Below are 22,754 nucleotides of genomic sequence, written 5' to 3' on the forward strand. Positions count from 1 at the left end.
TCTGGTTGAGCTACAGCAGTCAGGAAAGCCCCAAAACCTTCAGTAATCAACCAGTGCTTCTCCCCAGCCAACCGTTGGTTATCATCCGAAGTTATCCCGTAGTCTGCATACATAGTGTTGAGCTGCTCCTGGGAAACGGAGCCAACTTCCTTCACATGCTTCAGCTCAGCAGCAAGCTCCTTCTTCTCCGCAATCAATGATGCCATCTCCTGCTCCCAGGCTCGCTCCTTCCTCTCAAGCATAGCACCAGCCCCCTAAACAAAGGATCAATGAATACGTATATGTATATAAAAAAAGGGGGGAGGGGGGGAGAAGATTATGCACCTTCTCCTCCTGTAGCCTCCTCTCAGCATCAACTACTTGGCCTCTAAGCCCAGCAACAACCGACTGGGAAGCCTTAAGCTCAGCCTTGAGTCCCTCGTTTGCTTTCCTCAAATCATCAATCCTTTGCAGCATCCCAGCACCCCTAAAGAAGCTTTCACACAAAGACATGCTGTACTGATCTTCAAAGAGATCATCCCTCAGGGCAGAGTTTACAAATTTATGTGAGGGGGGGGACAACATGACTCAGAAAATCCCTGGCAGCTTCAGGAGTCCCAATCACGGAAGAGCTAGTTACCTTCCACTTGGGAACATAAGTGGTAGGGATAGCATCAGCAAACAGAGGGGCAAGGGGGGATCGACAAGCAAGGCCATCCTGAAAAGTAGGATTGCTAGTCCCAGTAGCACGTAACGAAGAAAGTTCATAAGCCGAGGAAAATCGAGCTACCCCCACCTCAGAGGCCTTGTCCCGGATGCGGGAAGGAGAAGGACCAGTTGGAATTTCTATAGGCTCCCGGGAACTCCCCTAAGAAACAAGAAGAAGGGACAGTCAGAAAAGACACAAAAAGAAAGAAGAGGAAAAGAGATAACTTACCAGTAATGGGGCACTCACTAAGCTTGAGGACTTTAAATGCTTGGACAAAGAACCTTTGACCCCGGCAGGTGGAAGGTCAGAAACAGCCTTGGAAGAAGGAGGTTTTTGACCACTAGCACTCCGAAGCCTCTGACGAATATTGCGAGGTGCAGGAGCCGGATGAGGACTGACAGACTTTCTCTTACAAACCAACTGTATCTCCACTTCTTCATCGTCACTCTGACCGGAGGGATGAACAGGAGGAAGGTCGGGAGAGCTTTCCTCTCCGCCAGAAAGATCCTCCTCAGATCCACCCAGGGCAACAGAACCCCCTGCCTGGACGGATCCCCCAGCAACCTGTGCCTCCGCATTCAACAGGGGATCAACCTCGTCATCAACCACATACTTCACATCCTTGGAATCACCTTGAAGAAGCCGCCACAAAGTTATCTCTGCACAAGGCACCAAAGATGACTACGGGTCCCCAAAAGCATGAAAGGAAAAAGGAAATGATTATAAGAAACAGACCAGGAACAAAAAAGTACCTTTCTTGCCAAAGAAGGCTCTTGGACGAACTGGGTAGGAAGGACTCAAACCACCCATGGCAAGCATCCCCTCGGAGAAAGTAAAAGCCCTTGTAGGATTATCACACATTCTTTTCTACTGGACAGTCTCACTCGCAGAAAGGGTGGGGACAACATCCTCAATGGCAGCGTCAAGATCCTTAGGAGCAGGGGAATCCGGCAACATAGCGGCTGAAACAAAGATGAATCTACACTTCCAGTCTTTCGGATAAGTAGAAGTGGGCATAAAACTGTAACAGGGCCTTGAAACGTTGTTCTGTCGCTTCGCGAATGTGAACCAATCTCCGTCGGAAATAAGCCGGTAAAACATGCAAAACAAAGGAACAGAGGGCTCCCCTGAAATGGCCGCACAAGACAGTTCAAAATGAACCACTCTCATTAACCCTAAAGGATGAATCTGTGAAAAGTGAACACCGAAGTGACGGAGCAGAGAGATCTTGAAAGCAGAGAGGGGGTACCGGACCCCACAGGATGAAAAGGCAAGAGTATAAATAGGTATCCTGTCCGGCGTACATTCTGCCGACTCACTAGGACCGGGCAGAGAGGGAGAAAAGCGATCCGGGATGTTATACGCTTCTACAAAGGACTTCAAGTCCTTTGCCGTCAACACAGATCGTATGGATGAGCGTCCACAGCGACTCATGATCGTAGAAGAAGGGGCAATCACAGAGGAGTACCACAGAGAAAGAAAAGAGGGCTTGAAAATGTTTGAGTGAGAAACCGGAAGAGAGGAATAGGGTATTTAAAGAGACGCGACTGATTTGCAGGTAACTGTCACGTCAGTTGTCTCTTCAAAATTCAAAATAAGGAACACGTGTTGTTAAAGGGTTAACTCTCGCTTTAATGAGACTGGCGATGTAATGATTAGTGGAGATGGCTCATTACAACCGATCCCAGAGGGACCCACTAGAAAAAACCACTCTTTGAACGGTTATGGCTCAGCCCTGTATCATGAGCCTCGGGTCTCAGAACCAGGGACTAAAGATGACTTGACGACGGGCCAGTGGGTAAGCCCACTTTACCCGCTTTGGGCCTTTTTATCTAGAAGCCCAATTATTTAAAAAGCCCACCGGTTATAATAGCCTTGCTCGCTAAGGTTTCTTCTATGTACAAATGGGCGGGAAACAGCTAAGGAAAACAGGGCTCATTTAATGTCTGATAAGAGAGGCATCCGGTCACTATCATCGTACTTGTCCGGCGATGCATTAATGAAGATGGATATCGCACCGTTGGGGGTCAGACACGTGTCTGACCTTCCCAAGGGATTATAGTTACCGTTAGATAGTGTGGGAGCATTTCCCTTGGAGATAAGGGCATGCTATTATATAAGAAGGCACAAGGATAAGGCAAAGGCAGGTATGATCTCCGACCACTCTCCTCATTTACTACTCTCAGTTACTCCCCTCATTAACTCCGACCAACATTCCTTGTATTTACTACACTCAATACATTAATTAGATTCACACCAAGATAGGAACTCTCCGGTGATTATCTTCATCGGAAAACGTTCCTTTTCCTCATCCGGCAAGTTTACTTATTCTCACGCCGGAGCTTGGTCACGGATCCCCCTCCCGGGGTCCCCCGTGGCGAGGCTAACGGTTTATTATTTTGTAGCAAGCAAGGATCAAAGCTCTCGACGTCACCGAAGATCTAACCGACGTCAACCGGAGGTTGGATATTCGACAAAGTCCAAATTAAAATCATTCAACAGGTCACGAGCTAATTGTGTCATTTTTCTACTGAAACACTTTGATGTGTTCTCCAACACAAAAAAAAGGGTTAATGTGAACTTTTAGTTCATGTAAGGGTATATGTATAATACTAAAAGGGAGTTATTCAAACAACAATAATTCCATTAAGATTGTTACATATGTATTAGGGCAAGTGAAATCTTGGTCCTCTGCTGGTACTTGCGGCTTTCGAGGTACAAGAAATGGGATATCATTTCTTGTTCAACTTGTAGCAGAAAATGTTATTCATGTAGTAGTTGATCAAGGTACCTAACAAATAGATCGAGATCACAATAAGACATTTAACTTGAATCTATTTCAACTTAAGAGAGACAAATTCAATTCAGTATAATTCACTGTAATGCAATGACCCGTCTAAATTTAAATCACTATGGTGAATTTTGATACGAACCGAATCGTATATCAAATGGTCCTAAGAAAATAGTAAGGAACTTGAAGAAATTTAGAATGAAACAAGAGTTTTACTAATTCATTTCTTTGCATAACTTCATTAATGTAACCTAATGGCTATTATATAGCCTTACGTAACAACTAAACAAATTATAAATAACTCCTACCAGTAAACCACTAAAATTAGCATAATGCAAACATGGAGAAAATAAAGGAACTAAAAGTAGATAATATGTATGGAGTGGACTACGTGGGTAAGGGAACTAAGGGTGTGGCACACATCATTCCCCACCGCTCAAAACATCCTTGTCCTCAAGGATGTAATCCGAAGAAACTTTCTGATACGCCACGGCGGCTTCCACTCAGTTCTTTTGATTGCGCTCGGATGAGTCATAATAACGTACCATGGTGGTCGCCACTCGGTTCTTCGGGCGCTATACGGACGAGTTTTGGTGGCTTGCCATAGTGGTCGCCACTCGTAAGGTTCTTCATCTATCTTCGAAGGAGTGCTTATTTGATTCGGCGGTAATCCTATTAGAGGCTGAGTTGTTGGTATAGGCGGTGCGAGTGATGGTGCTTTTTGTGAGGATTGTTTCGGTGTGTACGGTGTGGGTGATAGCGGTCGTTTCGGGTCTGGTTTTGATGTAGGCGACACTTGTTTTGAGGCTGATGATGGTATAACAGCAAAGGCTGAAGTCAATGGTGGTGTGATATTTAGGCTTGGTCGTGGTGATAGTGAGGCAGGTGGTGGTGTTGCGGTGGAAGCGGGTGACGGGACACTTGGTGCGGTGGCGGAAACGGGTGGTGGAAGTGTAGGAGATCGGGCTTCCCACGCGGTTCTAACTGATCGGAACTCGTTACAAACGGTTTGCAACTGAGATTCGAGTCTCACAAGTGATTCATTCATCCATTGATAAAACTCGATTTCGGATAGAGTTTGAGCAGCCATGGTTCCGAGGGGATCATGGCGGCTCTGATACAACTGATACGAACCGAATCGTATATCAAATGGTCCTAAGAAAATAGTAAGGAACTAGAAGAAATTTAGAAGGAAACAAGAGTTTTACTAATTCATTTCTTTGCATAACTTCATTAAGAGTGAATTTCAAGTTTTGTCCTTTATCTTTAGGCCACTTTGCAGGTTTTGTCCTTTATATTTAAATTTGACGAGTTTTGTCCTTTATGTTTAAAAATCAAGCACGTTTTACCCTTTATGTTTAAAAATCAAACACGTTTTGTCCTTTATGTTTAAAAAATCAAGCACGTTTTGTCCTTAAAAATCAAGCATAAAGGACAAAACGTGCTTGATTTTTAAACATAAAGGACAAAACTCGTCAAATTTAAACATAAAGTGCAAAACTTGCAAAGTGGCCTAAAGATAAAGGACAAAACTTGAAATTCACTCCTTCATTAATGTAACCTAATGGCTATTATATAGCCTTACGTAACAACTAAACAAATTATAAATAACTCCTACCAGTAAACCACTAAAATTAGCATAATGCAAACATGGAGAAAATAAAGGAACTAAAAGTAGATAATATGTATGGAGTGGACTACGTGGGTAAGGGAACTAAGGGTGTGGCACACATCATTCCCCACCGCTCAAAACATCCTTGTCCTCAAGGATGTAATCCGAAGAAACTTTCTGATACGCCACGGCGGCTTCCACTCAGTTCTTTTGATGGCGCTCGGATGAGTCATAATAACGTACCATGGTGGTCGCCACTCGGTTCTTCGGGCGCTATACGGACGAGTTTTGGTGGCTTGCCATAGTGGTCGCCACTCGTAAGGTTCTTCATCTATCTTCGAAGGAGTGCTTATTTGATTCGGCGGTAATCCTATTAGAGGCTGAGTTGTTGGTATAGGCGGTGCGAGTGATGGTGCTTTTTGTGAGGATTGTTTCGGTGTGTACGGTGTGGGTGATAGCGGTTGTTTCGGGTCTGGTTTTGATGTAGGCGACACTTGTTTTGAGGCTGATGACGGTATAACAGCAAAGGCTGAAGTCGATGGTGGTGTGATATTTAGGCTTGGTCGTGGTGATAGTGAGGCAGGTGGTGGTGTTGCGGTGGAAGCGGGTGACGGGACACTTGGTGCGGTGGCGGAAACGGGTGGTGGAAGTGTAGGAGATCGGGCTTCCCACGCGGTTCTAACTGATCGGAACTCGTTACAAACGGTTTGCAACTGAGATTCGAGTCTCACAAGTGATTCATTCATCCATTGATAAAACTCGATTTCGGATAGAGTTTGAGCAGCCATGGTTCCGAGGGGATCACGGCGGCTCTGATACAACTGATACGAACCGAATCGTATATCAAATGGTCCTAAGAAAATAGTAAGGAACTAGAAGAAATTTAGAAGGAAACAAGAGTTTTACTAATTCATTTCTTTGCATAACTTCATTAAGAGTGAATTTCAAGTTTTGTCCTTTATCTTTAGGCCACTTTGCAGGTTTTGTCCTTTATATTTAAATTTGACGAGTTTTGTCCTTTATGTTTAAAAATCAAGCACGTTTTACCCTTTATGTTTAAAAATCAAACACGTTTTGTCCTTTATGTTTAAAAAATCAAGCACGTTTTGTCCTTAAAAATCAAGCATAAAGGACAAAACGTGCTTGATTTTTAAACATAAAGGACAAAACTCGTCAAATTTACATAAAGGACAAAACTTGCAAAGTGGCCTAAAGATAAAGGACAAAACTTGAATTCACTCCTTCATTAATGTAACCTAATGGCTATTATATAGCCTTACCTAACAACTAAACAAATTATAAATAACTCCTACCAGTAAACCACTAAAATTAGCATAATGCAAACATGGAGAAAATAAAGGAACTAAAAGTAGATAATATGTATGGAGTGGACTACGTGGGTAAGGGAACTAAGGGTGTGGCACACATCATTCCCCACCGCTCAAAACATCCTTGTCCTCAAGGATGTAATCCGAAGAAACTTTCTGATACGCCACGGCGGCTTCCACTCAGTTCTTTTGATGGCGCTCGGATGAGTCATAATAACGTACCATGGTGGTCGCCACTCGGTTCTTCGGGCGCTATACGGACGAGTTTTGGTGGCTTGCCATAGTGGTCGCCACTCGTAAGGTTCTTCATCTATCTTCGAAGGAGTGCTTATTTGATTCGGCGGTAATCCTATTAGAGGCTGAGTTGTTGGTATAGGCGGTGCGAGTGATGGTGCTTTTTGTGAGGATTGTTTCGGTGTGTACGGTGTGGGTGATAGCGGTCGTTTCGGGTCTGGTTTTGATGTAGGCGACACTTATTTTGAGGCTGATGATGGTATAACAGCAAAGGCTGAAGTCAATGGTGGTGTGATATTTAGGCTTGGTCGTGGTGATAGTGAGGCAGGTGGTGGTGTTGCGGTGGAAGCGGGTGACGGGACACTTGGTGCGGTGGCGGAAACGGGTGGTGGAAGTGTAGGAGATCGGGCTTCCCACGCGGTTCTAACTAATCGGAACTCGTTACAAACGGTTTGCAACTGAGATTCGAGTCTCACAAGTGATTCATTCATCCATTGATAAAACTCGATTTCGGATAGAGTTTGAGCAGCCATGGTTCCGAGGGGATCACGGCGGCTCTGATACAACTGATACGAACCGAATCGTATATCAAATGGTCCTAAGAAAATAGTAAGGAACTAGAAGAAATTTAGAAGGAAACAAGAGTTTTACTAATTCATTTCTTTGCATAACTTCATTAAGAGTGAATTTCAAGTTTTGTCCTTTATCTTTAGGCCACTTTGCAGGTTTTGTTCTTTATATTTAAATTTGACGAGTTTTGTCCTTTATGTTTAAAAATCAAGCACGTTTTACCCTTTATGTTTAAAAATCAAACACGTTTTGTCCTTTATGTTTAAAAAATCAAGCACGTTTTGTCCTTAAAAATCAAGCATAAAGGACAAAACGTGCTTGATTTTTAAACATAAAGGACAAAACTCGTCAAATTTAAACATAAAGTACAAAACTTGCAAAGTGGCCTAAAGATAAAGGACAAAACTTGAAATTCACTCCTTCATTAATGTAACCTAATGGCTATTATATAGCCTTACGTAACAACTAAACAAATTATAAATAACTCCTACCAGTAAACCACTAAATTAGCATAATGCAAACATGGAGAAAATAAAGGAACTAAAAGTAGATAATATGTATGGAGTGGACTACGTGGGTAAGGGAACTAAGGGTGTGGCACACATCATTCCCCACCGCTCAAAACATCCTTGTCCTCAAGGATGTAATCCGAAGAAACTTTCTGATACGCTATGGCGGCTTCCACTCAGTTCTTTTGATGGCGCTCGGATGAGTCATAATAACGTACCATGGTGGTCGCCACTCGGTTCTTCGGGCGCTATACGGACGAGTTTTGGTGGCTTGCCATAGTGGTCGCCACTCGTAAGGTTCTTCATCTATCTTTGAAGGAGTGCTTATTTGATTCGGCGGTAATCCTATTAGAGGCTGAGTTGTTGGTATAGGCGGTGCGAGTGATGGTGCTTTTTGTGAGGATTGTTTCGGTGTGTACGGTGTGGGTGATAGCGGTCGTTTCGGGTCTGGTTTTGATGTAGGCGACACTTGTTTTGAGGCTGATGATGGTATAACAGCAAAGGCTGAAGTCAATGGTGGTGTGATATTTAGGCTTGGTCGTGGTGATAGTGAGGCAGGTGGTGGTGTTGCGGTGGAAGCGGGTGACGGGACACTTGGTGCGGTGGCGGAAACGGGTGGTGGAAGTGTAGGAGATCGGGCTTCCCACGCGGTTCTAACTGATCGGAACTCGTTACAAACGGTTTGAAACTGAGATTCGAGTCTCACAAGTGATTCATTCATCCATTGATAAAACTCGATTTCGGATAGAGTTTGAGCAGCCATGGTTCCGAGGGGATCACGGCGGCTCTGATACAACTGATACGAACCGAATCGTATATCAAATGGTCCTAAGAAAATAGTAAGGAACTAGAAGAAATTTAGAAGGAAACAAGAGTTTTACTAATTCATTTCTTTGCATAACTTCATTAAGAGTGAATTTCAAGTTTTGTCCTTTATCTTTAGGCCACTTTGCAGGTTTTGTCCTTTATATTTAAATTTGACGAGTTTTGTCCTTTATGTTTAAAAATCAAGCACGTTTTACCCTTTATGTTTAAAAATCAAACACGTTTTGTCCTTTATGTTTAAAAAATCAAGCACGTTTTGTCCTTAAAAATCAAGCATAAAGGACAAAACGTGCTTGATTTTTAAACATAAAGGACAAAACTCGTCAAATTTAAACATAAAGTACAAAACTTGCAAAGTGGCCTAAAGATAAAGGACAAAACTTGAAATTCACTCCTTCATTAATGTAACCTAATGGCTATTATATAGCCTTACGTAACAACTAAACAAATTATAAATAACTCCTACCACTAAACCACTAAAATTAGCATAATGCAAACATGGAGAAAATAAAGGAACTAAAAGTAGATAATATGTATGGAGTGGACTACGTGGGTAAGGGAACTAAGGGTGTGGCACACATCAAATTTCGGAAAGATCTATGTTGCTCATGATAGATTAGTCTAGAACGATCGTGAAGGAGCTTGGGAGTATATGGAGATTCCCATGGAAATTTCTTGGTCATCAAGTAAGCATATTGCTAGGAGCCTAGGAATAATCTAGAAACCATAATCTAGATACATATATAGAAATCAAAGAATGATTTTGTATCATATTAAAAGTGAGGCAACCATATATAAAAAGAAGGGCTGCCCATTTGTGCAAGGCACCTTTAATATTTATATACCTCATATTCTCAAGCAAAACCAGTCGTGTTTTGCATACATATATTGTTTTCCCCTATAATGTCATATGAATCACTACATCGTTTGTAAAACGCTTAACTTATAACAAATCTAAATCTTCTCATGAGAGTCGAAAGAATCAATCTACGACAGTTGGTATCAGAGCGGGTCCATTCAAGGGAATGGCAACACAAATCTTTACAAGGAGCCAAGAAGGGTCAAGGTGAGTCCAAAGATGTGCTACTCATTTTGGGTGATAGAGTTGTTGCAAGGTCATTCATAACTAAGGTAAAAGCACGAGTTGGTGATTTCGAAAAAATAAATAAATAAATAAACTAGATGAGTTGGGATTCCATGTGATGAATATGAAGGACGATTTCAAGTATGCTATCAACATGCATAGTGACTACTTAAAACACGAGCTTGATGACTTAAAGAAAATAGTCATCTCTCACGGTGCTCTCCCACCGCCTGTAACAAGCGTCCTTAACTCACATGATCATTACTAAAGCCACAACATTTTGCAATAAGGATACATCTCTATCTTCAAATCAAATTTTAAGTTTGTAAACCAAAAGTCCGAAAGCAGTTATATTTCACCGGCATGTGCAATGGAAAATTTCGCATGCATATGCGATGGTCGATGGAGATAATTTAGGACTACCAAATTACATAATAGTATTTCAACTATGTTTTACTAGACCAAAACTTAGAGAAAATGTCTAAGTTCAAAAGTTGTTAATCAACCAAAAAAGATTTAAGCTCAAACAACCCAGAACCATTTTTTTAAATCTAAAAAGATTTGGAAACCAAATATTTCTAGATGTGGTTCTATTAAAGGCCGGCCATGAGGCCATGAGGGTGGTAGACCGCCCAAGGCCCAGTTCTCCAGGGGTCTAAATTTTATTAAAAAAATAATATATTGCATATACGAATGCGTCGAAGCTGCCAAAGGCTCCGATGCGGATGGTGTCATGGGAAAGCGTTCAAGAGCCAACTAACGGCGGTAGACGAGATAGCATGTGTCTCTAAGAGTTTCGAAATCAAGATTGCTAATAATGTATGATTTGTCACAGGTGAAGGCACTCACATTTCAAAGGGTTTTGAGCCTAAAACTAAGATTAGTGGTTCCAGATGAAAGACAAATGGGTAACGGGTGTAACACAAGAACATACGCAAAAACAACAAAAGAGAAAAAGATTAAGCGAAAACAAAGAATCATTGTATGTTATTTAATGTTTTCTAATTGCATGTTTTTTTTTGGAACGACGACTTTCTTGGGCCACGGCACTCCCCAAATTAAGAGCCTAAATGGCCTCGTTCTGGCTAGACGTCATTTTACCAAGCTCACGCTAGATTTGAAATTTGGCTTGGGTATTTCAACAAGAAATCATACCGCCAGTACTTGACAGTCTTTATAGCACCACAATAGAAGAACTCTAAACTATAACACACAAAGAGCCAAAACCCCATGTAAGCTCGGGATTCGAACTAACAGCCAAAAGTGACAAGTGAGGAACAAACTAAGGTCTCTTCTACAAAAGAACCCAAGCTTCTACTTGATTGGAATGCACTAGTCTAGTTTGAGCTCACTTGGTTACTTGGTAAATTAGATATGTACTTTTATGACCAATCGAAAAATGATTTTGTAATTTGGTGAATCATATAATAAGGTTTAATGGATGGAAATTGTCTTACCTCCTTACTTAACATACTTGATAATATTTGACCATAGGACATATATATATATATATATATATATATATATATATATATATATATATATATATATATATATATATATAGAGAGAGAGAGAGAGAGAGAAATGCAATTTGCGTCCCTGTGGTGTGTGCCAAACATCAACCTGAGCCACTAAATTCATTTTTTGGTTTTTTGAGCCCCTGACCTTATAAATTCATAACACTCTGAGTCCTTCCGTCTGAGTTCCGTCTGAGTTCCGTCTGTTTGACTGTTTGACTATTGTTAAATGTCCAATATACCCTTAATGACCTTATATATATAATCCATTATCCCCTAAATTGATCAAACTGATTCATAACACCACTGATCTGATACGAACCCTAACCCCAATTCCCAAATCGATCAATCCAGTCTTAAACTATTGTGAAGATGTCTCAAAAATCAGCTTCAAGCTCCAACAAGAAATTAGCTGGCGGGGAAGCTTCTCAATTCCTGTGTTCTTGTGGTGCACCTACTTGGTACAAGGTATCAAAGACGGAAGCTAACCCAAATCGACGATTCTTATGCTGTGTAAGTTAAAATTATAGAAGAAAGATTGAAGTTAATTATATGGCTATTTCCTGATTGATGTGTTTTTACAGAAGAAAGATTGTGGATTTATAAGGTGGGCTGATACACCTTCATCTCCACCTTCAAATTCATGCTCTGCTTGTGAGAAGGTAATACCCGTATTGTTTAGGAGAGAAAGATGATTTGGCAATTAAAAAAGCTAACGAAGTGATGTTTTTGAAGATGTGTTTATTGTTTAGTTGGTTAATGATTGTGGTGGTTTATGATGTGCGTGAAGTGTGTTATAATTTAGATGTATATTTTAAGCCATTTTTACACTTTTAGCCAAGTTTTAAATTTATAAAACACGATATTTACTAACACTAAACACACATATGGGCAAGTGCACCCATCGTGGACGTAGTATAGTGTTGGTAAGATACCGAGGTCGTCCAAGGACACAAGAGCTTTTAGTACCGGTTTATCCTCAACGTCTAATCAAATCAAAAAGTTAGAAAAGTTTTTTAAACTAAGAAAATAAAAACTAACTAAATGCTGACAAATAAAATAAAATAAAAACAGATAGACAAGATGAATCACTTGGTTCCGACTCGTGTATTAGTATAACCTTTGATTATTTTCGCACTTTTGCACTTGTTTAAGAGATTATCTTAGTTATTGTAGTAGGCCCCTCTTTTGAAGGCGACGTTACCCTCAACCCAGTAGTTTGAGTCAGCAAGGATACAATCCTAAAGGGTTGGATTATTGGAAGATAATGAATTAAGTTATTAATGCAAATTATGGTAGGCCCCGCTTTTGGCGGTGACGTTACCCTCGGCTAAGTAGTCTGAGTCAGCAGGGATACAGTCCTAAATAGCCGGGTTATAGTATTAATAGTAGTTAACTTATGAGGGGGTCAAAGAGTTTGGATCCCCGCCATCCAATACCTATGGGCATTGAAGGAGATCCTACTAAATTTGACCCAGGTCCCTTGCAGGACCTCTAAACGCTGAACAAGGGCAAGACCCTTACCAAACCGTTCCCTTAACCCCCGACCAGGTAGCCAACATACCTCCATATAGACCGTGGAGATATGAATGGTGAAAATCTTTTATTTTATATAGACAGTAAAATAATGCCAAGACACCACGGACAAACGATAAGGAAAGATCACCTTCAACATAAGTAACTAGTTATTAAAGTCATTAATACAAAACCAAATAAAAAGTGCAAAAGATTAAAAATAAAAAGTATTATACTAAACACTTGTCTTCACCAAGTGATGTAAGAGACTTAGGCAAACATGGCCTTGATTGTCAAGAACTCTTACGATCAATCTTGGATCCCGAGACGACTCACACACTCTATGATGGACAATGGATGATGGTGGTGGATGGTGGCGGTGGATGATGGTGTTATGGTGGTGGTGGGTGGTGGATGAAGTGTGAGAGAGGTGGTGTGCCAAGGGATGAGTTGAAATGAAGCCAAGCACTCCTATTTATAGGCTGAACAGAAGGCTGGGCACGGCCCCGTGTCCGCTGGACACGCCCCCGTGCCCGTCTGACACACTCTCTCTCTTCATTAATTGTAATTCGCAATTACAATTAATGCGTCTGCTGTACTTTCGCCACGCCCCCGTGCTCACTGGACACGGCCCCTTGGTGGGCAATAGAAGCTTCTATAGGTTTGTCTTTTCTGCTGCTTCTTGGGCACGGCCCCGTGTTGGCTGAGCACGGGGCGTGTTCAGTCTTCTGACTTCTCTTTTTTGCTTGGGAGGATGCTGTTGAGGGGTCGGGCAATCCACTTTTGTTCCTTTTCTTGTATTTATGTTAGATTTAGCCGTCTTTTTGCTTCTTTTGTGAATTTGAGCTCATTTCATCCTGAAAATACAAAAGGAAGACAAAAACACTCTTTTTCCAACATTAGCACTTAAAAAGGGTTAGTTTTATGCCTCATTTGATGTAATTTATATGTTGCATTTTACACACATCAGTTTATGTGTTTTTTTAGTTTAATGTAAAGAATGTTAGTTATGTGTCTTGTTTTGGTTAATGTATAAATGAACATTGAACAAGTTTAGTATCACTTTAATGCTATGAATGTTGCCGTTGATGTGTAGAATAACGAATTGGTTGAGGAAGTGGCTGACAATGAGTTGGACTTAGTGTCGTCTGTGTTGAAGGAGGAGTGGTTTGATGACTATGATGTTGTGATAGAAGTGTTGAAAGCAGAGTATGAAACGTCTCTTCCAGATCCAGCAGCGGACTACAACTCAGAAGAGTTGGAATGGGCAAGGTGGGAATGTGCAGTTCAACCACCGGAGGATGATTGGTACCATGATCCGTACCCGGGGGAGCATTCTTCTGACTCCGAATGGTCAAATGATGATGCTCATTGGATACTTTGTTAGGGTTTTAAATGTTTGTATTGATACATTAACTGAAACATTAACTGCATGTGTTTGTAATGAAATTTAGTTGTGGTTGAGACTCAATGTGTATGATACATTAACTGCATAAAGTGCAGTTGAACTGCATTACCAAGATCAGCATATAATAAACTGCATTACCCATAAACTGCAGTTACAAAACATAAACTGCATGTCCAAACATAAAGTCTTAATCTGCATTACAAAGAAGTCTTGAAGTGGGCCACTACATAAACAGGTCTTAAGCCATACATAAACAAGTCTTAAACCATACATAAACAAGTCTTAAACCATTGAAATCAACCTAACTAAGCTTCACTCGAAGTTGGTGCACCTTGTGTTGCAATTTGAGATTCTTGAACATTCTCCCCTCCCTGGCCCTTGCATGTCTTACTGTTGTGACCCAAGGTTCCACACTTGCTACACTTGCCCTTCCTGGTTTTGTTTTCTCCACCTGCAACTTGATCCTTACTTGGTGCATGTACAACATTCTCCCCACCCTGCCCCTTGCATGTCCTACTGTTGTGTCCCAAATTTCCGCACTTGCTGCACTTAGTTGTATTGCCCTTCCTGGTCATTTTTCCCTCACTATCAAAATGAGCTTCAACTTCAGCCTCACCAACTGATTTCTTTCTCTTCTTTTGTGGCCTCCCAACCTGCTTATGGTGTTTGGGAGGCAGAAGTTTGGTGGGACATTGTGAGGGTATCCAATTCTCAGGCCCGGAAATTGGATTAATCACATTCTCATAAACCTTTGTCCATGTGGATAACTAATACACTTCATTAACCAATTCTTCTGGCACCCCTATCCTAATATCATTCCTGGCCATATCATTGATAGCAGCCACTGCATGTTTACATGGCATGCTAGTTAAATCCCACTTTCTGCAGGTGCATGTTCTGTTCTTCATATTAACAACACACTGGGATCTTAAGCTATTCACCTACACAAAATCAGTATCCAACATTGAAACATTGCGTTACTCACCTAGTAAAGGGTCTTATTTGGTCAAACTGCAATACACATACCTGGTACTGTACTGCATCCACCATTAAAACATTGAGTTGTGAGGCTTCTTCTTTGATCTTATTAAACACTTCTTGAGCATGAGGAGTTAATGGACCATGAGCTTTAGCTTGAATCTTCTTTACATTCACAATTCTTTTGGTCATGTACACTCTTATGAACTCTAAACATGTGATTACCGGTTTGTCTCTGGCTCCTATCAACTGCCTATTGAACACTTCACATATAGTATTCAACAATATGTCACATTTGGCCCTACCTGAAAAGTGTGCTTTTGACCAACTGCTTGCTGGGATATTTGATAGCTTTTCATGGAAACCAGGCTCTGCAATCTTCATTTCTTCCATTGCCTTTTCAAAATATGGCATTAATGTCTTGCATGCTACTCCATACAACAAGTTTTTGTACACATCACCAGGCCAATCCTTCTTCAGATTCTGGTGGATATGTCTTAAACAGAACCTGTGTTCAGAGTCTGGGAACACTTTGGATAATGCAGTCAGTAGTCCCTGCCTCAGACAATGTAAGTTAGATATGATAAAATGGCATAAACATTTAAATGATAAAATGCCATACCTTTTGCCTATCTGAGATGAAAGTGAAGTTGGTAGCGTCTGCTAAGCCAAGATCATCTTTGAGTAATTCCAAAAACCATTCCCAAGATTTAAAAGTTTCAGCCTCCACTAAAGCATATGCTACAAGATATATACCGTTGTTGCCGTCTACACCAACTGCAGTAAGAATCTGTCCAGAAAATGGACCTTTCATAAAACATCCATCTAGTCCCAATATTTCTCTACCACACATCTTGAACCCTCTCATAATAGAAGCAAAACAAACATAACATCTCTTGAATTGCCTAGTAGGAAGACAAGGGTTAGCACAGGGTTCACAATCTATTTTAATTGTGCTACCTGGATTTGCCCTCAACGGTGTTTCACAATAAGACCTTAGGATACCATATTGTTCTATATAATCTCCAATGATCCTTGTTGTAGCAATTCTTTTAGCCGTAAACACTTTCTGGATTGAAACATTCACCTGATGGTTCTTCACAAGCATATCATGTATGGCTGGCAAAGGCATGTCAGGGTTTGACTCGATCATGGGTTGGATCTCATTTGCTATCTGAGACATGGTGTACAGGCCCACTTCTCTTGTTTGGAGGCAATGATGTTGTGAGGTAATGGTTTTCACACACCAAAATTCCTTTTCAATTCTCCTGGAGATCTGAACCGCCCAGGGACAAGTGGGCTTCAAGTGCCTTTTATCTTGTTTTAACCCTAGCCCTCTAAATTTACTATTCTGCCCCTCACCCGAACCCAAAGTAGGATTAGTCCCAAGACAAATAACTCTGAACCTCAACTTATCATTTTTTAATATATAAATCTGCCTTCTACTCTTAACAACATATGTCTTAACCATGTCATTCAATTGTTTTTTATCTGGTATTAATTGACCAATTGAAAATGGGAGGTATGAGTCACTAACATTACCTGTATTTTTTCTCTTCTTCCTTACCTTCTTCGCAACCTTGTCCAGTAGTGTACAGTTATCATCTTTATCACTAAAATCCTCATGATCACAAGTTATATCTTCCTGCCTAAGTTCTTCTTCAGTATTCTCATTTCTAGCATCCTTAATTGTCTCATTGACTTCATCAGGATCAAAGTCAACACATGCCTTGAACTGACTCATATCTACTTCATAATCAAACACTGGATTATCTGGTTCCTGATCAAATGTGTAATCTGGATCATCTTCATCAATGTTCTCTTTATCACTACTTTGTGACTCACCCTCAGAAAATGCCTCGGTACTTTGTGACTCACCCTCAACCACATTATCTTCACCCATTTCAACATACAAATCTACTAACTTGCATCCTCTTCTACGTTGGTCATACACATAATCTAACTCATCATCATCAGTAAAGTGTCTATAGATGATGTGTTCAATTATTTTGTTAAAGATCCTAATGTGTGTTTGGGTCCTATATCTTTCAGTATTTCACGAAGAACAGCAACACTTAAGTTTTCAAAGTCAACCCAGTCAATGTAACTAACCTTACCGTTGACATACTCTCTTCCTGGATAATCAGTAAACTCACCTCCATCAAACTCATTCTGAACAAACCGAAAATGGCACATACCCCTAAGGAAGAAGACACAATCAACTTACCATATATATCTTCAGGATCGTAGTATTGACCTTGAGGACGAAGTCGCCATGTGAACACCATCGATTTGGGTTTTCTCTCTTGCACAATCAATTGGAGTTTTTTCCCAAACTAGTGTAGATACAAAAAATATTTATCTATTTGGGTACTTTGAAAAATATTTACCTATTTGGGTAGATTTAAAGTTTTATTATTATTTTTGTTAAAAAAAACCCCACATACGTGCGTAACTGCTCTCCGGCGATCGCTCCTCTACTCCTCCAAACTGTTCGTCTCCCACCGAAGGTGTCACCTGGCCGGCGACTTCCCGGCGACATCCCGGCGACCATCGTCTCCCATCGACCATCAGTGTTCGTCTCCGATCGCTAGTCCCCTCAAAATCACGAACTGATCCGATCACGTATCATCATCAGGTTTGGCTCTATTAGATCTCCTTTAATAATAGAATATGCGTCACTTTTCCAAGATTCTAAACAACTGATATATGGTTTTTCAGGTTTGGCTCTTTATTAGATTTCCTGTATATATGGTTTTTCAAAATAATAGAATATGTATTGAAAAACTGATACCTTTTTCAAAAAAGCAAAATACCTTTTTCAACTAAAACCTCAACCACAAATTCCAGATTCTAAACAGTTTTATTATATTCAAATATTAGGGTTAATTTCCTTGTTCGTATATATATGGTTCAGAAAATAATAGAATGTGTATTGAAGCTTCTAAAGACCTGAAGTTATTGTGTTATTATTCAGGATGAATAGGGTTAATGCAATATGTCTCGGATTTTAACGCGATGTCTCGGATTGCTATTGCAAACAATGAAGATGTGGAAGATGTGTTAGAAGAAGAGCTTGTAGACTGCATTGAAAGTGAAACGGATGATGAGTTAGAAGATGGAATTGGAAGTGAAACTCAAACTCAAACTCAAACAGATGGAGATGGAACTTCATATGGTAATGTTCAAGTACCTTCAACATATACCAATTTAGAGGAAACTAATATAACAATTGATGACAATTGGATGACGCCATATTCTAATAGTAAAAATGATTTTATGCGTGAGTTGGGAATTGATTCTTTCAATGACAAGGAAGAATTTGTTAGAGCTGTGAAGCTCTACAATATCAAAACACACAAACATTTTGAGGTTGTTGAATCACGTCCAGACATTTGGTCTATCAAATGTAAGTTACATAAACAAGGTTGTAAATGGAAACTTCGTGCATGTAAACGTAAACGTAGTGGATGTTTTGACATCACAAAGTATACTGGTCCACATACTTGTTTGCATTCTAAGATTACCCAAGACCATCCAAACCTAGATGCAAGCTTGATCGCCCAAGAAATACAACACTTTATAAAAAGGGCCGCCCTCGCTCAACAAGACTACGGAATGGAATGGACATTAAAGAAAGGAAAAAGGCGAACCTTTGTGGAATTTGTAAACAACGTGGTCATAATCGAGCAACGTGCCCCTCAAAGCCTAGAAGAATGGACGCCTAAACATGCCGAGTCTTTTTGACATTTTAATTTGTATTTGATATTGATATTATGAACGAAATGACTTTATTTGGTATTTTATTTATATTTTTTGCGGATTTTTTTAACTTTGCAGAATTATTGTAAAAATTTTTAATATATTTTTGCAGACTTTTTTTTTATAATTTTTGTAGATTTTTTTGAATATTTGCAGAATTATTGTAGAATTTTTAATATGTTTTTTGCAGATTTTTCCCAGATTTTTTTTAGAATTTTTACAGATTTTTTTTCTAATATTTGCAGAATTTTTTATTTTTTTAGCAAAAAATAAATACCCATATTTTTAATCTAATTTTACTTTGGGTAGTAAAATAAAAAGAAAAGTATAAATTAGGTAAAAAATTCAATGGATATAGAAAAGTACCCAAATAGGTAAATATTTTTCAAAGTACCCAAATAGGTAAATACTTTTTGTATCTACACTAGTTTGGGAAAAAACTCCAATCAATTGTGTTTGTTTTGTTTTTGGGAGGACTAAATTAGGGCTTAATAGTGAATTTTGGGGTTTTTAGAAGGGAAATAGATCAAAAAGACGGTCTTACCCCTGGCTCAAACAGTCAAACAAATGGCAGTGTAACAGAAGGACTCAAACTGTTATAAATTTATAAGGTCAGGGGCTCAAAAAACCAAAAAATGAATTTAGGGGCTCAGGTTGATCTTTGGCGCATACCATAGGTACGCAAATTGCATTTTTCTCATATATATATAGAGGCAGAATTTAGGGAAACGCCTAAATGTGTGAAAACAATGAGAACGCTCCTCATCCGTTGGATCAAAACAATCTATGGATTAGATTGGCGCGGTGGCTTTTTCGTAAATAGCATCAAGTTTATTATGTGGACGCGCTTTATTAAGGGAATACAAAACATCAAACTCATGAGTTAAACGCCATTAAAATTCCTACTTTAAACAGGTCATACACATCATCTTTATCTAAACGCCATTCATATAAAACGTCAAACTTTTTGTTTAACGGATAAAGCTGAACAAACAGTAACAGAAACGATGAAAGTTTCATTACTTACATTTCATAGGGTTTTGAGCCTAAAACCAAGATTAGTAGTTACAGACGAAAGACAAATGAGTGTAACACATGAACATAGGCAAAAACAACACAAGAGCAAAAATTAAACGAAAACAAAGAATTATTGTATGTTAGTTAATGTTTTCTAATTGAATGTTTTTTTTTGAAACGACGTCTTTCTTGGGCACTACACTCCTGAAGAGCCTAAATGCCTCGTTCTAATCGGACTCTGTCATTTTACCAGACGCTAGCTTTGAAATTTGGCTTGGGCATTTCATCAAGAAATCATAACGCCGTTTCTCACTTGACGGTCTTTTTAGCACCGCAATAGTAGACCTCAAAACTTTAACAAACAAAGAGCCAAAAACCCAAGTAAGCTGAGGATTCGAACTAGTAACCATCAAAAGTGACAAGTGGGGAACAAACTTAGGTCTCTTCTACCAATGAACCCATGTCTTTCACCACTAGGCCACAAATAACTTTTATAAAACCTAAACTGATTATTAAATTTTGAGTGAATTTCAAAGATGACGAGCTTTGTCCTTTATGTACATTTTGTCCTTTAAGCTTAACCCAGTTAAATTTGGTCTTTTCCACCCATCTCTCCCTCCATTACAACCTGACACCACCCCACCTCCACCTCCATCAACCGCTGATTCACCACCTACCACTAACTGCGGCAATTACCATTTGCCACCTTCCTCATTACCTGCCACCACAGACTGCAACCACCTTTAAATTCGAATTGGGGGTTATACAACACCTGCACCACTGTTGCGGCCACGAGTTGTAACTGTAATCCAACAGTAGATATATCTTTACCCAGCTTGGTTCTGAAAAAACATTGAAACTAAAACCTAAATGGATGCTTAGAAAAAGCAAGTAATTGAGTTTGATAAAATTTGATCTGTAGAGAACATAAATTGTTAGAAAGTATTTATACAAGGACATGAAAGACTAATTAATTAATACATACCTTGTATATTAGAACCAAGCAACAGAAAATCCATTTTTGAATGTTCTCATTTCAGCCAGTTGTGCTACCTGACACATCAACAATCTCTCTGATAAGTTGGGCAACTGGCTGAAATGAGAACATTTAAGAACGAATTTCGATTATCAGTAAACATATAATCTTCATTATCCTCTAAACTTATCAACGCTTTTTCTTGGCGCATCCTCTCACCTTAAACAGAATATAAGTTTTAACCTAAAAAAGCTAAATCAAAATCCACCTATTACAAACAGAATCACTTCGGTTACAATTAAAATAATTGCAAAATGAATGCATTTGCAAAACAATAGAACTGTTCATTTAAAAAAATAAAAAAAATGTAAACCAAAACTAAATAAAACCTGAATAACCCATATATCCAAGCTATAAAAAGAGCATACAAGAACTAAACAAAAAAACAAAAAATTAAGTGTTTCAGACATCCAAGGAAGGTTAAAGCAGCATAAACTCTCAAGCCTGGCGAAGGCGAAAGTTCTTAGGCGGCCACTGCGAATGTCTCTGAGAAACAAGCCTTTGGATTATCATCATTAACAAACAATCTTCCATACTAATTAAACCAAAACTATATTATTAAATCAACATTTATTAACCCTATTAAAAAACAAATGAGCCTCAGACATCCAAGGAAGGAATAAACAGCATAATCTCTCAAGCCCGGCGAAAGGCGAAAGATCTTAGGCGGCCACTGCGAATGTCTCTGAGAAACAAGCCTTAAAAGGTTATCATCACCGGCTCATAATAATAATTTATATAATATATATTTGCTCTCAGACAAAGGCCAGGGTTTTCCACATGAGAAGCTACATGTGTTCATGATCTTCAATTGGATTTGACCAAAAAGTTAAACAGATTCCAGTTTGAAGTGGAATCAGAACTTTTATAGTAAATCCAATCAAGTTCAAACACATCGGCCTCACTTCGGTGTGGTTAAAGCAAAATTAATCATCATTGAGCAAATATTCGATAACAAAGTTGGAAAAACATGTTTGAAACATTAAAAGATAACGAAAAAAACAACGAAACGATTAAGAAACATAGGATATGAAGAAGGAATCAGGGCAACGTAAGCCTCAAACGATGGAGGATGTAGAATTGGTCGATGAGATTAAAGGCAGGCAAAGAGGTAAATATAAATAGGATGCGCTAGGGTTTTAGAAGGGTGTAGTCGCCAGCCCATCAAGCCCAATTAGCCATTTAGGTTTTCTTTCGAACTCAAAATTTTTATTTCGGCTAGAATTCGGTTTTGAAAAGGCTATAAATGTTTGGCCAATAATTGTAGAGTTTTTTTTCTTTTATTTTCGAGAAAATTACTTTTTTAAGTTTTTATTTTTGTGGTTTTAATTATTTGAGTACAAAATCAAAAAGTTTAACGCTCTGAGTCCCTAACCACTTATTTTATAATATTTTGAGTCCAATTTTTAATATTTGTTCTTTTGATTTTGAACTCAAGTAGTTAAAATTACTAAAACACAGAGACTCAAAACGTTATAAAACGAACGATTAGGGACTAATGGTGTTAAACGTTTTGATTTTGGACTCAAGTGGTTAAAACCATTAAAACATAAGTACTAAAAAACAAGGGTGTTGCTTTACACACCCACTCTATAGATACTTTAATTATTACATTTAAAAAAAAGATACTTTAATTATTACCTATTAATGAAAAAATATCATAATTATTACCTAATTATTAACCAATATTTAATTATTACTTTTATAATTAGACCGCCATAATTTTTTTATTATCTTTCTTAAGTAACTTCTTTCATTTTTTATCATATTATTAAAGTTTAATTAGGAACAAGATCCGCACGCGTTGCGGAGCGGGTACATCGCAAACATCGAATGGATTAGCCCAAACGTTATGTGATGGTTAATCATATGAAAACAT

General features: G+C 39.1%; 2 protein-coding genes, 1 long non-coding RNA gene and 2 other non-coding genes across 5 annotated transcripts; all 5 read right to left on the minus strand.

Moving 5' to 3' along the window:
• Positions 1-3,915: 3,915 nt before the first annotated feature.
• Positions 3,916-4,569, minus strand: LOC110907297 (vegetative cell wall protein gp1-like). The gene has a single exon (XM_022152296.1). The coding sequence runs from the start codon at positions 4,567-4,569 to the stop codon at positions 3,916-3,918; it is 654 nt and encodes a 217-aa protein (XP_022007988.1).
• A 656-nt stretch (positions 4,570-5,225) lies between these two features.
• LOC110907296 (vegetative cell wall protein gp1-like) lies at positions 5,226-5,879 on the minus strand. Its single transcript, XM_022152295.1, has one exon. It carries the CDS (start codon positions 5,877-5,879, stop codon positions 5,226-5,228), a length of 654 nt encoding a protein of 217 aa, XP_022007987.1.
• Positions 5,880-19,825: 13,946 nt separating this feature from the next.
• On the minus strand, positions 19,826-21,955 carry LOC118486642. The gene is made up of 2 exons (XR_004879301.1): positions 20,825-21,955; positions 19,826-20,681 (listed from the first exon to the last, which is right to left on the minus strand). It is a non-coding gene; the product is annotated as an uncharacterized LOC118486642 (long non-coding RNA).
• On the minus strand, positions 21,274-21,396 carry LOC118486838. Its single transcript, XR_004880006.1, has one exon. It is a non-coding gene; the product is annotated as a small nucleolar RNA SNORD14 (small nucleolar RNA).
• On the minus strand, positions 21,472-21,597 carry LOC118486840. The gene has a single exon (XR_004880008.1). It is a non-coding gene; the product is annotated as a small nucleolar RNA SNORD14 (small nucleolar RNA).
• Positions 21,956-22,754: the final 799 nt, after the last annotated feature.

The sequence above is a fragment of the Helianthus annuus genome, chromosome 14, assembly GCF_002127325.2.
Source record: "Helianthus annuus cultivar XRQ/B chromosome 14, HanXRQr2.0-SUNRISE, whole genome shotgun sequence".
NCBI lineage: Eukaryota > Viridiplantae > Streptophyta > Magnoliopsida > Asterales > Asteraceae > Helianthus > Helianthus annuus.

Excerpts from the sequence above, each read along its gene's own strand:
- LOC110907296 (XM_022152295.1), bottom strand. The coding sequence starts at position 5,879 with ATGGCTGCTCAAACTCTATCCGAAATCGAGTTTTATCAATGGATGAAT.
- LOC110907297 (XM_022152296.1), bottom strand. The coding sequence starts at position 4,569 with ATGGCTGCTCAAACTCTATCCGAAATCGAGTTTTATCAATGGATGAAT.